At 52.0% G+C, this 12,666-nt stretch overlaps 1 protein-coding gene across 4 annotated transcripts; it reads left to right on the top strand.

Moving 5' to 3' along the window:
* The first annotated feature begins 620 nt into the window (after positions 1–620).
* Positions 621–12,097, top strand: TRIB3 (tribbles pseudokinase 3). 4 transcript variants are annotated; one of them, XM_042229966.2, is made up of 5 exons: positions 621–928; positions 2,718–2,919; positions 4,621–4,911; positions 8,475–8,767; positions 10,797–12,097. In XM_042229966.2, exons 2-5 carry the CDS (start codon positions 2,782–2,784, stop codon positions 11,284–11,286), a joined length of 1,212 nt encoding a protein of 403 aa, XP_042085900.1. In that variant the 5' UTR covers positions 621–928; positions 2,718–2,781; the 3' UTR covers positions 11,287–12,097. The 4 variants fall into 4 exon arrangements, with proteins under 4 accessions (XP_042085900.1, XP_027832843.1, XP_042085901.1 ...); XM_042229967.2 differs by lacking the exon at positions 621–928 and adding an exon at positions 1,017–1,129; XM_027977042.3 differs by lacking the exon at positions 2,718–2,919.
* The last annotated feature ends 569 nt before the right edge of the window (positions 12,098–12,666 follow it).

The raw sequence follows: 12,666 nt of genomic DNA, 5'->3' as shown, positions 1-12,666 counted from the left end.
ATCTCTTTGCAGTCCAAGGGACTCTCAAGAGTCTTCTCCAACACCACAGTTTGAAAACATCAGATTCCAGGGTACTTCCTCTTAACTTCCAGGCTACAGTGCCTGCATCAAGTGAGTGCTGTGAAGCCCACTGGACCCCAGGCCTCTCCAGGGCACCACAATGGTTCTGTTGAGCCGGGAGTCAGCCCCTAAGTCTGTGGTCTTTGCAAAGCTCCTGGGTTGTTTTCTCATAGCTGGGCCTCAGGCTGCCCCTTACTAGAATGGGGAGAATGGAGCTTCCTGCTGGCCCAGGGTTCTCCTAAACAATCAATCAAGCACTGGTGGGAAAGTGCTTTATTACCAGGGAAGTACCCAGGGAACTGTTAGGGTTTGCTTTTTTTCTCCTCCACCCATCCTGAGAAAGGGTGTTCTTCCTTCCATTTAACAGATGGGAAGACTGAGACTCAGAAAAGCAAAATGCTTTTTCCAAGGTGATAGGGAGAGCCAGCCTCTGGCATCGCTTTCAATCTTCGACCGCTGAGCGGGAGGGGTCGGGGGTGGAGGCAAAACACCCCTAGAGGGCCATGGGGAGGGGTTCCGGGACGGCTAGCTGTTCGCGGAGGGGCGGGGCGCGCTTGGAGGTGACAGGCGGTGGGGGCGGGGCTCGGGGGGGAGGGATGGTGCAATCCCCGGCCTGAGGGCATCAGGCGGTGGCTGATTAACTCAGGTTTACATCACCCGGGCCGGAGCTGGAGCCCTGCTCTCCGCTCTCCCGAGACACTCGCAGCGGAAGCGGCGGCGGCTCCGCACACGTCCGGCTGCTAGGGACCGAGGCCAGAGCCGCACCCGGAGCCGAGCTCGGCGGCGGCGGAGCAGCACGGGCCCCCGAGGGGTGCCAGGCGACCCTGAGCTCTTTCTGCGCCAGGACCCCGCCGCGTGCTAGGGCAAGGTACTCGGTGGGGGCGGGAGGGGCGGGCAGGCGGGGCGGCTGAAGTTGCCGCGAGTGACACACACACACACAGACACACACAACTTTTAAGGAAGCCCGCCTTCCAGGGAGCGACGCTGGCTGAGTGTTCCCGCTGGGTCCAGGTGACGCGGCTCCGCAGGGCGCGGGGTCGCCAAGTGTGGCCGATCTGGCTGCAGGACGGTAGATCCCCTCGGGGCGGGGAGGAGTGTCCCGGGGAGGAGGGTGTGCGCGGTCCGAGTCTGTCTGAGTGTGGGGCGGACAGGAGAGGTGTGTGGTTGGGTGCGGGGAGGTCCGTGGTTGGGTGCGGGGAGGTCTGTGGGGTCCCTGGGTGTCGGGTGGTCCTGAGTACCTGTGAGAGTGTTCGTGAGGATTTGCCGGAGTCCGCGTGGGCCGGTGGGTTCCGGGTGGGGCCGTGTGTCCGAGGACCATGCGGAGGCCTGGGCACTGGGCGGCAGGTATTGGCCGTGCCGGGACGCGCTGGGGTGCCTGTGGGCGGGGCGGGTGCGGGGTCAAGGGCGGCCTGGACGCTGTGCGAGCGCACAGATGTGCCGGGTCTGATGACCACCGGTTCGCCAGCTGTAGGATGCGCGCGTATTCTGTTTCTGCCAATGGTGTGTGGTATGCCTGTTGATTCTGGGGTGTGCGGGCAAGGCCGCTTATCTCAGCGCCAGGGCCCAGCCTCCTTCCCTTTGCCGGTCCCCTCCCAGTCCTCTAGCAGCCCCTCGGTTTCCGCTCAACCTTCTGCTGGGGGTCGCGGGCGGGGACCTAGCGGTACTCCTGCCGCCGCGCCGCTTCCGCTCCCAAGGGAGGAGCCCAGCTGCTGAGGGTGTGGCGAGTCCGCCCACTGCCTTCTCGGTGGGAACTTGGGGTGGGGGTGGGGGGTACAGACTGAGCGTGTGGCCTTGTTGGTGTCCGTCCTACAGTCGTGAGTATAGTTGGGAGAGCTCTCGGTGCGTGTGCTTGCACCCTTGCCGGTGGAGGGCCAGCTGTGTGTCCCGTGGCGGGCCGGTTTGGACGAATGTGCCTGGGAGGGGCGCGTGTACACCTGTCTGCCCTGGGTTATGTGACTATGTGTGTTTGGTGTGACCCACCCTATTCCCCTGAGAGGGTCAGGGACCAGCAAGAGGTAGAAACTAGGGGCTGCCTGCATCCTACTGCAGAGATTCTAATCTTGCCCTGTGGCCTGCAAATTCCTATATTCATCTATAAACTCAGTTACCCCATCTGTCCAGTGGAGCTCATCCCGAGCAGGACCAGACCCTGAGCCCTAGATAAGGCCAGAGCAGCTTGGGGTACAGATGTAGCCATGGGAGAGTCACTCCAGGGAGTCTCGCTTTGCAGGACACAAAACATCTACACACCTAGGGATCAGCTTGCTTTACTTCTGGAAGAACCAGTGCAGTAAAGAGTGTTATCCTAGCCTCATCCCTGAGGAAGTTTCTGAGACTCCCAAAGGTAGCACTTCAGCATCTTCAGCTATGAATAATAATAGTAATGAGACAATGGTAGTGACCATTTCCTGAATTAACAGTGCCTGGCAGTGACAAGTGGAGAAGGCAATGGCACCCCACTGCAGTACTCTTGCCTGGAAGATCCCGTGGACGGAGGTCCCTGGTAGGCTGCAGTTCATGGGGTCACTAAGGGTCGGACAGGACTGAGCGACTCCACTTTCACTTTCACCCTGCAACAGGGCCATGTTAATTTATTTGTACTTTCATTTCATCATCACAAAATCTTACGGGCTTTGCATCCTGTTTCCACTTTACAGATGAGGCACAAAAAGTCTGAAAAACTTGCCTAGGGCTATCCAGCCAGGAAGGGTCAGAGACAGAATGAAATCCAGGGAATATCTGATGACAGCCACACCCTACTGCATTCTCACCAAAACGGGATTATGCCTTTTCATTCAAGATGGTGGCTCCCTCCCTCCCAAGGCAGCCCATGCATTTGGGAGCAGCAAGACTGGAGAGGTGGGCATCAGCCTGAGAACTGTCTCTGAGTGATGTTCCCTCTAATCCTACCTGGGACTGTTGGGAAGGTCTTTACTTGGCTGCAGTCCACTGTCCTTAACACCTTGTTCCTCCCCTGGAACCTGGATGGGTGGGCAGATGGGTCCTGGAGAGAACCTTTCTGCCCTAACATGCCATTGCCCTCTCCTCTTCGCACCACACTGGCACACAGTGACATAGCTGTGTGGGGGCGGGGTGGGGGGAGGTGCTTCCTGTGCAGTTGAGTAACTGGATCCTGGGGCTTCCAGCCACCTTGCCTCCCTGCCTCATTCTCACCTGATGGTAAAACTGAGCTGGCTGGTGGACTAACTCCACACGTAGATCCTGTGATTCTGGTAGCTCTTTGGCCATCGGTTGATTGCAGACGAAGTTCACATTTGAGAAAAGAAAGAAACTCCATCTGTTTTGAAGTACCCAAGCACTAAATAAATGTAGAATCTTTATTTTAAAATACTGAAATTGAACATTCCCTTGCCTCCCTACTAAATCCCTTCCATTCCTGGAGTCTCCCAGAAGGCCAGAAGCTGCTGTGGCCAATTTAGCCTGGGTTCTTCTAGACCTTTTCCTGTGCATTTACGCACCTGTGTATACAAATAGGGCTTCTCTGATGGCTCAGATGGTAAAGAACCTGCGTGCAATGCAGGAAACCCACATTCAACCCTGGGTTAGGAAGATCCACTGGAGAAGGGAACGGCTATCCACTCCAGTATTATTGCCTGGAGAATTCCATGGACAGAGGAGCCTGGAGGGCTATAGTCCATGGGGTCACAGAGAGTCAGACACAACTGAGCTACTAACACTTTCACACATATCATATTACACACTTGTGGGGTTTTTAAACAAATGAGATCATTTCATGTATTTCAGAGCTAGCTCTGTTCACTTGACAATACGTTTAGTCATTCCAGAAACATCCATTCATATGTACATTCAGTATATACATCATTCATGCATCATCCTTCATCATCCATTCTCCTCCTCTCCCTCCTCCCATTCCTCCCTCCCTTTCAGAGGTAATAACTGCCTGTGCTACAGCACTCAACAGAGACAGTACAAAGTCTCTTTCTCTTCTCACCAATCATCAAGTCCATCTCTCCTCTGTACTTATTTTTTTTTCACTTAACAGTTCACTCTGGAGATTTTTCCAATTAGCACATAAAGGATTTCCTCAATCTCTTAAATGGCTACAACTATTTTACATATGGTGAAATATAATGTATTTAACCAGTCCTAACAATGGATGTTTAATTGATTCTATCATATGGGCTGTAGGAATAACTTTGTACTAGCACCATTGCATCAGTATATAGAGAGTTCTTGAGCATTTTTTAGAGCTGTATAGTATTCCACTATGTGGCTGTATCATGATGGCTTGACCAACCTCCAACTGCTCGACATGTGGGAGAGTGTCCTACTTTTTGCTGTTAGACACAAGACACTGATGAGCAGCCTTTCATGTATTTAATTTTTTTTGGTGAGCATTTTATTTGGAAGATAAATTCTCAAAAGTGGGACACCGAGTCAAGGGTATATGCTTTTGTTTATTTAATGCACGCTGCCAAGTCACCCTTCATAAAGGCTGTGCCAGTGTAACCTCCCACCAGCAGAGGAAGAGAGGAGCCGAGTAGCCTGACTTCAGTGCCTTTCTCCCCTTCTTTCTAGATGCGAGCAAGCCCTCTGGCTGTTCCAGCAAATGCCCCCTCCAGAAAGAAGCGGTTGGAGCTGGATGATGACCTAGACACTGAGTGTCCCAGCCGGAAGCAAGCTCGAAGTGGGCCCCAGCCCAGGCTACCCTTGTGCCCGCTGAACCTGAACCCACCACCAGCTCCTGTTCATGCTCCCAATGTGACCACTCCCTCCAGGCTTGGACCCTATGTTCTTCTGGAGCCCGAGGAGGGGGGCCAGACCTATCGAGCCTTGCACTGCCCCACAGGCATGGAGTACATCTGCAAGGTACATGTCCCAGAGGCCATCTCCATGAGCATCACGAGGGCTGGGAAAAGGCTTTGGCTCCAAAGAATTGCCAGGGCTGAGGGCCCCTTATATTAATTTAGTTTGTGTTTACTGGGGAAGCACGCAGTGAATACCCAGCTCTCTGGGGAAGCAGCCAGTGAATACCCAGGCCAAGCCGACACCAGAAAGGTAAACCAGATGGTCTCAGCCCTGGGGGAATACAGAGCTTAGGCTGTATAGTGTGATAAATGTTGTTGGGGTGAGGCTTAGGGGCCAGAAGTGCAAAGAGAAACCTCTAGTATATTAGAAAGCAGAGTCAGAAAAGGCTGAGGAGGAGTCAGCCAAGGAGAAGTGGGAAAAGGGGGTTGCAGGAAGGGGAAATAGCTGTCAGAGGCCAAGAGAAGTGAACATGGCACTTCAGAGCATGAAAAGGACTTCATTATGGCTAGAGCGGGAAAGGGATGCAGACAGGGCTGACAGACGAGAGCTGGCAGCTGCGGATTGTGAAAGCATTACGAAGAAGCCCCATGAGGCTGTGGGGAGCCACTGAAGGTATTTGCACCAGGGAAGGATGAGATATGGTAGACATTAGAACTCCTGGGACCATGGAGGTCATTGGGCCTACTCGTGACCATTTTATAGATGGAAAAACTGAGGTCAAGAGAGAAGGGCCGTGTATAAAGCCACATGGCATCAGACGTGGATCCTAGGGCAAGATCCAGGGTTCCTGACAGAAATCAGGGTTCTTGACAGAATTCAGGCAATAGGCAGAGCCTCGTGACCCCTACAGGACACTGCCAGGTCTCAGCCCACAAGGACAGAGATGAGAAAGCATTTGTTGCTGTTGTTTTAGTTGCTAAGTCATGTCCGATTCTTTTGCAACCCCATGGACTGTAGCCTGCCAGTCTCCTCTGTCCGTGGGATTTCCCAGGAAAGAATACTGGAGTGGGTTGCCATTTCCTTCTTCAGGGTATCTTCCCAACCCAGGGATCAAACCTGCATTTCCTGCACTGGCAGGCAGATGCTTTACCACTGAGCCACCGGGGAAGGCCCTGAGAAAGCATAATCGTAGGTATTTACTGTGCACGAGGTACTCTATTGATCATGCAGTCTGCATCCTCTCTAATATTCACACAGTCTATGAGATAGTTACTATTATAGGGCCCATTCTACAGAGAGAGGACAGGTTCTGAGGCTCAGAAAGCTGTGGTTACTCGAAAGTGAAAGTGTTAGTCAGTCAGTTGTGTCTGACTTTTTTCGACCTCTTGGACTCTAACTCACCAGGCTCCTCTGTCCATGGAATTCTCCAGGCAAGAATACTGGAGCGGGTAGCCACTCCCTCCTACAGGGGATCTTCCCAACCCAGGGATCAAACCTAGGTCTCCTGCATTGCAGGCAGGTTCTTTACTGTCTGAGCCACCCAGGAAGCCCCGGGGTTACTTGCCACCTCACAAAGCCAGGAGGTGTCAGAGCTGAAATTGGGCCAAGGCAGGTTCAACCCAGAGCCTTGGACCTCATGCTAGGACAGGTGGTTCAGATACAAGCAGGGCAGGTTTGCTCTGGCGGGCAGAGGTAAGGAGGATAGGGGAGACCCAGGTACACAGGGAGGGGCGGAAGGGAGCTAGGACTCCTTGGGAAGGCACAGACAGGCAGGGGGACTGACGCCTCCATCCAGTTGGCTGGGGGATGAGGGGAAGAAGCAGCAGTGGCTCCTGTTCCTGCTCATGGGGGTGCAGTGGGCGGGGCCACATCTGGACATCAGACACCAGCTTACCTGGGCTCTGGCCGCTTGATGCAGGTTCCGAGGTCTACCCCAGGTGTTCTAGGGAACCCATGAACTCTGGGTCCCCTTCCTGTAGCATCACAGGTTTTTTCTGGTCCATACTGAAAGGCATGACCATGGCAAGCTGAAGTCAGAAGCTTTCACATGACCCCAGATACCCAGGAACATTTAGGGCAATCTACTAGGAGTGCCTGTCCGTACACCCAGCGTGAACTGTGGGAGCTGACCTTCTGTTTCCACATTGCCTAGGCTTTTCTGGTCGGCATGTAGAAAGATCAACATCCTGTCTTTCTAGGCTATCGCCTTATTCATTAATTCAACAAACCCTCAGTGAGCACTTGTATACTCCGTGCATCATGCAATATGCACCACATATGGCTAAAAAGTGGGCCAAGCTGTGCCACCACAGTTCATGCTGCAGGTGAATAAGTAACACATGTATCAGGTGATCTTAACTGCTACAGAGAAAAACTAGGAGCTAGGAGAAAGGGGAGAGGGAAGGGGAGAAGGTGCAGGTGATCTTAGGTGGGAAGTCCACCTTGGAGGAGGTGACTTGAATAGTGTCTTGAACTGGGGGAGCCAGCCCTGTGGGTATCTAGAGGAGAATGCTCAGGTAGCAGGAAAAGCAAGTGTAAATGCTCAGAGGCAGGGATGCGCTTGCCTCTCTGATTTTTAAAAAAGTCTCCGTCTGTGAATTGTCTACTCAAAGCCACCCCAATTGCTTTAAGACATGTACTTACATCTTTTCATGGATTAAATGTGTATATGCTTTATTTATTTTTATTGGCTATATGTCCTAGACAAAATGACAAGCAAAGGGTTTAAAGGCAGATAAACCAAAGTGCATAGACTGCTCTGCCAGTGATGAGCCATGTGGCTTCCAAGTCACCATCCTCTGAACATCCTTTCAGGACTATGGAATGGCTTCCATCTAATGTCCATAAGCCCCTAGCATCTTTCCCCATAACTTCACCATGCTCACCACAGGCCCCACCTTCCTTCACATTCCAGCCACACTGAGCTTTGGCTGGGTTTCTGGAGCAGCTCAGTTTCTTTCCTACTTCAGGGCCTTGGCACTGCCTGTGCCTCCCACCCGGAAAGCTTACTCCTTGGGCATCTCAGTCACTCAGGTCACTTCCCCAGAGTCCCTTCTGGACTATACTTTCTAAAATAGGTGTCTCCTGCCAAAATATTCTTGATTCCAGCATTCCTTTGCAATGCTCATCAGAATTTGTAAGTATTTAGTTTTTTGGCCTGTTTAACTGTCTCATGTATTGGACTGTGGGCACCAGGAGGGCAGGGACTGTGGCTGTCAGTCAAGTTATAGTCCCAGCGGCAGGCACAGGTGGGCATTCAATGCCTGCTTGTGGGATGAAGGAAAGGGTGGGTGGGAAGTGAATGCTAGAGAATGGTAGCCACGATGGATGATGAGGACTTAACGTTACTTCTGTATTGTCTGCTCTTCCAGATTCCTCTTGTTTTAGTTACTTTTGTTCTGGTTACCTGATATCTTTTTGAATTATCTCAAGTTTAAGAGCACATGAGCTTGTAGCTAAGAGCACAGATGATGGAGAACAGGGATTTAAATCCTAGCTCTGCTCCTTGCTGGTCAGGCAGCCCTCAGCTTGGTCAGTATTGAGTGACATGCAGTGGAAGCGCTGGGCACAGGGCCCAGCCCACAGTAGTGCCTAAGGGATGGGCTGTGACCTGCTGCAAGGCCGGCCCCTGCTGCCTGCCCCCTGGAGTCCCCACCCATGCTCACACCACGCTCTGCCCACAGGTGTACCCGGCCTGCGAGAGCCTGGCGGTGCTGGAGCCCTATCGGAGGCTGCCCCATCACGGCCACGTGGCCCGGCCGGCGGAGGTCCTGGCCGGCACGCAGCACCTCTACGCCTTCTTCCCGCGGCCGCACGGGGACATGCACAGCCTGGTGCGCCGCCGGCGTCGCCTCCCGGAGCCCGAGGCCGCCGCGCTCTTCCGCCAGATGGCCGCCGCCCTGGCGCACTGCCACCAGCACGGGCTGGTCCTCCGCGACCTCAAGCTACGGCGCTTCGTCTTCACCGACCGGGAGAGGTGAGTGTGGCGGCCGAGGAGGCCCCTCAGTTTGGCCTTGACTGATGTTCTGGTCACGCTTAGATTGAGGTGATGCATTTTTTGGCAAGAATACCACAGAAGCCATGGGGCCTTCTCAGCCGGTTCTATCAGGAGATTCATGCTGTTGAGGGGAACTACTGAGATGTTAACCTTGGTCTTTGGTTCCAGTGGCTTCTGCCAAGTTGTCTATTGGAAGGCTCCTAATTTACCCTTTGTGTACCTTGGGTAATTTTTTGTCATTGTTATTAAAAACCTTGAGGGTTTTTAAGGCTTTATGTGTGAATATCCTGTTTCTGCTCACACTTTTGCCCACTAATTTCACCTGCCATCCATTCTATAGCAGCTACGCTTATGATATTTGCCTAAGGGTGGTTTTCTTTTCTTTTTAAAAATTTTACTATTTATCTGGCTGCACCGAGTCTTAGTTGCAACATGTGTGATCTAGTTCCCTGATTAGGGATTGAACTCTGGGCCCCCTGCATTGGGAGCGTGGAGTCTTAGCCACTAGACCACCAGGGAAGTCCGTGAAGGTGGTTTTTCCTTTTAAAGATGGTATTTCCTTTTACATTTTATACTAAAATGACCATGCTTTGAGTAACAATTAGAATGTAAGTTTTATAATGATTTTTAAGCTAATATGCAGCTTTTCAAATAATTTCAAGCTTAAGGTGAGTACAACACCCCCAGACCTCCCAGAAGTGAGAAAAGTGCTTTCTTTCCTTTTCAAGGCAAAAGTTTGAGAAGCACCATCAGTAAATGATAGATAATGGAATCATCCTGGGGCCAAATTCTGGCTCTACTTCTTTAACCTGCAGTTTTGCCTTGAGCAATAGCTTCATCTGCCTGAGCCTTGACTTCTTTATCTGTAAAATGGGCCAATAATGCTGTCATCTCTGCTCACCCTCAGTGCAGTGATTGACAGGACTGGTCAGCATTTTCAGACCAGCACCCAGGAAGTAGTGCCACAGGAATAAGATTAGTAGCAATGGCAATGCTATGCTTACTATTAAAGTAATCTAGAGCACTCTGTGGGAGTTATTTAAAGCAGAAGTTGCTAAGGTTGGTCCACACACACTTTTTTTTTTCCTTTGCATCCCATACCTGTTCATTTGTGGGTTTTTTTGTTTTGTTTTTTGCTTGTTTCCTTTTCTTTCTTTCTTTCTTTCTTTTTAGTTGAAGGATAATTACAGTGGTGTTGGTTTCTGCCATACATCAATATGGGTCATGTTTGTTTGTGTTTTTAATTGAAATTGGTTGCCAACTTTTTAAAACCTGTTTTTTTTTTCTTTAAAATATGATTTCTGGGTTCTTTTGTGGAAAAGGGGTTCCATGGAGGCACCCTGGGAACCATATGAGCCGCTTGTAGCCCTGGCTCTGGGCAGGAGAGAGCCAAGGTTCAGTCTCAGTCCTGCTCCTTTGGCTGCAAAATGGCATCTTCCTCACAGGCTGCATGAGGGTGAAATGAGGTGTGATAGATACAGCCTTAGCTCAGGGTGAGGTACGCTGTGGACACTCCCAAATATTAACTGTAGGTTTGTGCTGAGACGGTTAGCACAGTCCCCACTTCCTGTTTCTTATTTTGTTTCCTGCCTAGACCCCAAGTTTGCATCTGGCTTCAGAGAGTTTTAATGCCCTCAGCCCCTCAGCACAGCCCCACTTCCCCAGCCCCCAAGTCAAGTTTCAGGCAAGTGAAGCCATCGCTCAAGGCCAAATTGCAAGTTAACAAGTAGAACCTGAATTTGACCCCAGAGACATTTGGAAAAATGTGTTCCTCTCAGAGTCCTAGTTCAGATTTAATTGCTGTGTGACCTTGAGAAATGAATAAACCTCTCTGAGCCTAGATTTCCTCATCTGTAAAATGAGATCAGCCAACCAGCCTCACAGGACTGACTCATGTCTGACAAATGCCAGCTGGTATTGGGGAACTGTGTGCCACTCAGGTGGAAATGTGGGGTGGTAGAAGGAGGGGTGTCCCACTAGCTGACTCCCTGTCTCTCTGCCCGTGTAGGACGAAACTGGTGCTGGAGAACCTGGAAGATGCCTGTGTGCTGACTGGGCCTGACGACTCCCTGTGGGACAAACACGCATGCCCAGCCTATGTAGGCCCTGAGATCCTCAGTTCCCGAGCATCCTACTCAGGCAAGGCGGCAGATGTCTGGAGCCTGGGTGTGGCACTCTTTACCATGCTGGCCGGCCGCTACCCCTTCCAGGACTCAGAGCCTGCCCTGCTCTTTGGCAAGATCCGCCGTGGCGCCTTTGCCCTGCCTGAGGGCCTCTCGGCCCCCGCCCGCTGCCTGGTCCGCTGTCTCCTCCGAAGGGAGCCAACTGAGCGGCTCACGGCCTCGGGTATCCTGCTGCACCCTTGGCTGCGGGAGAATGCCATCCCTGCAGCCCCACCTCGGTCCCGCCACTGTGAGGCTGACCAGGTGGTCCCTGAAGGGCCGGGGCTGGAGGAAGCAGAGGAGGAGGGAGAAAGAGAGATGGGTCTCTATGGCTGATGTCACCAAACTGGACTCTCAGCTGCAGACAGCGGGTTGAGTCTGGGGTATCTCTAAGCTCTCTTCTGCCTCTTTGAGCTGAGCCAAACCTTAAGTGCCTTCTGGGAGGGAGAGAGAAGGAGGTGTGTGCAGAGCATGCTGGACACACACACCTGTGCAGATGAGCTCATGCCCCACTGAGTCCTCCTCAGGAGCTCCTTGTGCCAAGCCCTGTTCTGGATGCTGGGAACACAGCAGTGAATGACAGAGACAAAGTCCTGCTCAGAGCTGACAATACTTTCCATGCCCATGAGTCAGTGTCTACACTGAGCACCCACAGTGCAGGGGTTGGCATCGACTCGTGCTGATGCCCAGGCACCTCTGACGTGGGACAGACCCTGTCACAAACAACCCAGCTGCCTTTGTATCTCATGCCTTTTCAGAGGAATGGAAGCATCCCTGTGCCAAAGGCTCCAGGCCTCTCCCCTGTGATTCAGGACCCTAGAACCCAGACCAGCCTGGGAATTGTCCTCCCAGCAGCTCTGTCCTCTTGGCCAAGGGCTTCTCCATCCAGGCTTGAGTGAAGGATTTGGGCTGGAAGATCAGGAGTGCAAACTGTGAGGCTGGTCCTCATCTTACTGAAAGAGTAATTTGGAGTGAGGGTCCAGGCCTGTCCACCTCTGTGGACCAAGCACCAAGGCCAGGCAAGTTTTGTCCCCTGGCCTCCTGGAAAGTCTCAGGTTCAGGACCCTACTTTAACACTATGGGTTTATATGCCATGAGTGTGTATTTTTTATCTTGTGCCTCATAAAGAAATTATGAAATGCTGTCATCTCTCTTGGATATTTCATCCATCTTCTCCTCCCCATCTCTTATGAGTTTTTCGTGCATCTGAAACCAGCTTCAGGGTGAAAGGTCAGAGGCCTTGTGTGTCAATCTCAGCTGAGTGGTTTGTGAGAATGGAAGACCCAGTGGGTCTTCTCTCATTCACTCTGTTCTTTCTGGATGTTCTGATGTCTCAGGGTACTGTTTGACTGCAAGTCACTGAAATCTTGAGTTAAAGTGGAGAGAAAGAAGGAGACGAACGAGGAAGTCAACAGGCAGGGAGGGAATGGGCTTCAGAGCTCATTTATTCATCTGGTACAGTTGGTAAATAATCTGCCTGCAATATAGGAGAACTGGGTTCAATCTCTGGGTCAAGAAGATTCCCTGGAGAAGGAAATGGCAACCTACTCCAGTACTCTTGCCTGGAAAATCCCATGGAAAGAGGAGCCTGGTGGGCTACAGTCCCTGGGGTCATAAGAGTCGGATACAACTTGATGACTAAACCACCACGGAGCTGTTAGAAAGGAGCCTGGCTCCCCATGTTCATTCTGTCTTGGCTCTGTTGTCCCAGGTAAC

The sequence above is a fragment of the Ovis aries genome, chromosome 13 (assembly GCF_016772045.2).
Source record: "Ovis aries strain OAR_USU_Benz2616 breed Rambouillet chromosome 13, ARS-UI_Ramb_v3.0, whole genome shotgun sequence".
NCBI classification, from domain to species: Eukaryota; Metazoa; Chordata; class Mammalia; order Artiodactyla; family Bovidae; genus Ovis; species Ovis aries.
Note: the sequence above shows the minus strand (reverse complement) of the source record. Positions and strands in the feature narration are given on the sequence as shown.

Coding starts and splice junctions, on each gene's coding strand:
- TRIB3 (XM_042229966.2), top strand. CDS start 2,782: ATGAAATCCAGGGAATATCTGATGACAGCCACACCCTACTGCATTCTC. Junction 4,912..8,474: donor GCATGGAGTACATCTGCAAG/GTACATGTCCCA, acceptor CTCTGCCCACAG/GTGTACCCGGCCTGCGAGAG. Junction 8,768..10,796: donor GTCTTCACCGACCGGGAGAG/GTGAGTGTGGCG, acceptor CTGCCCGTGTAG/GACGAAACTGGTGCTGGAGA.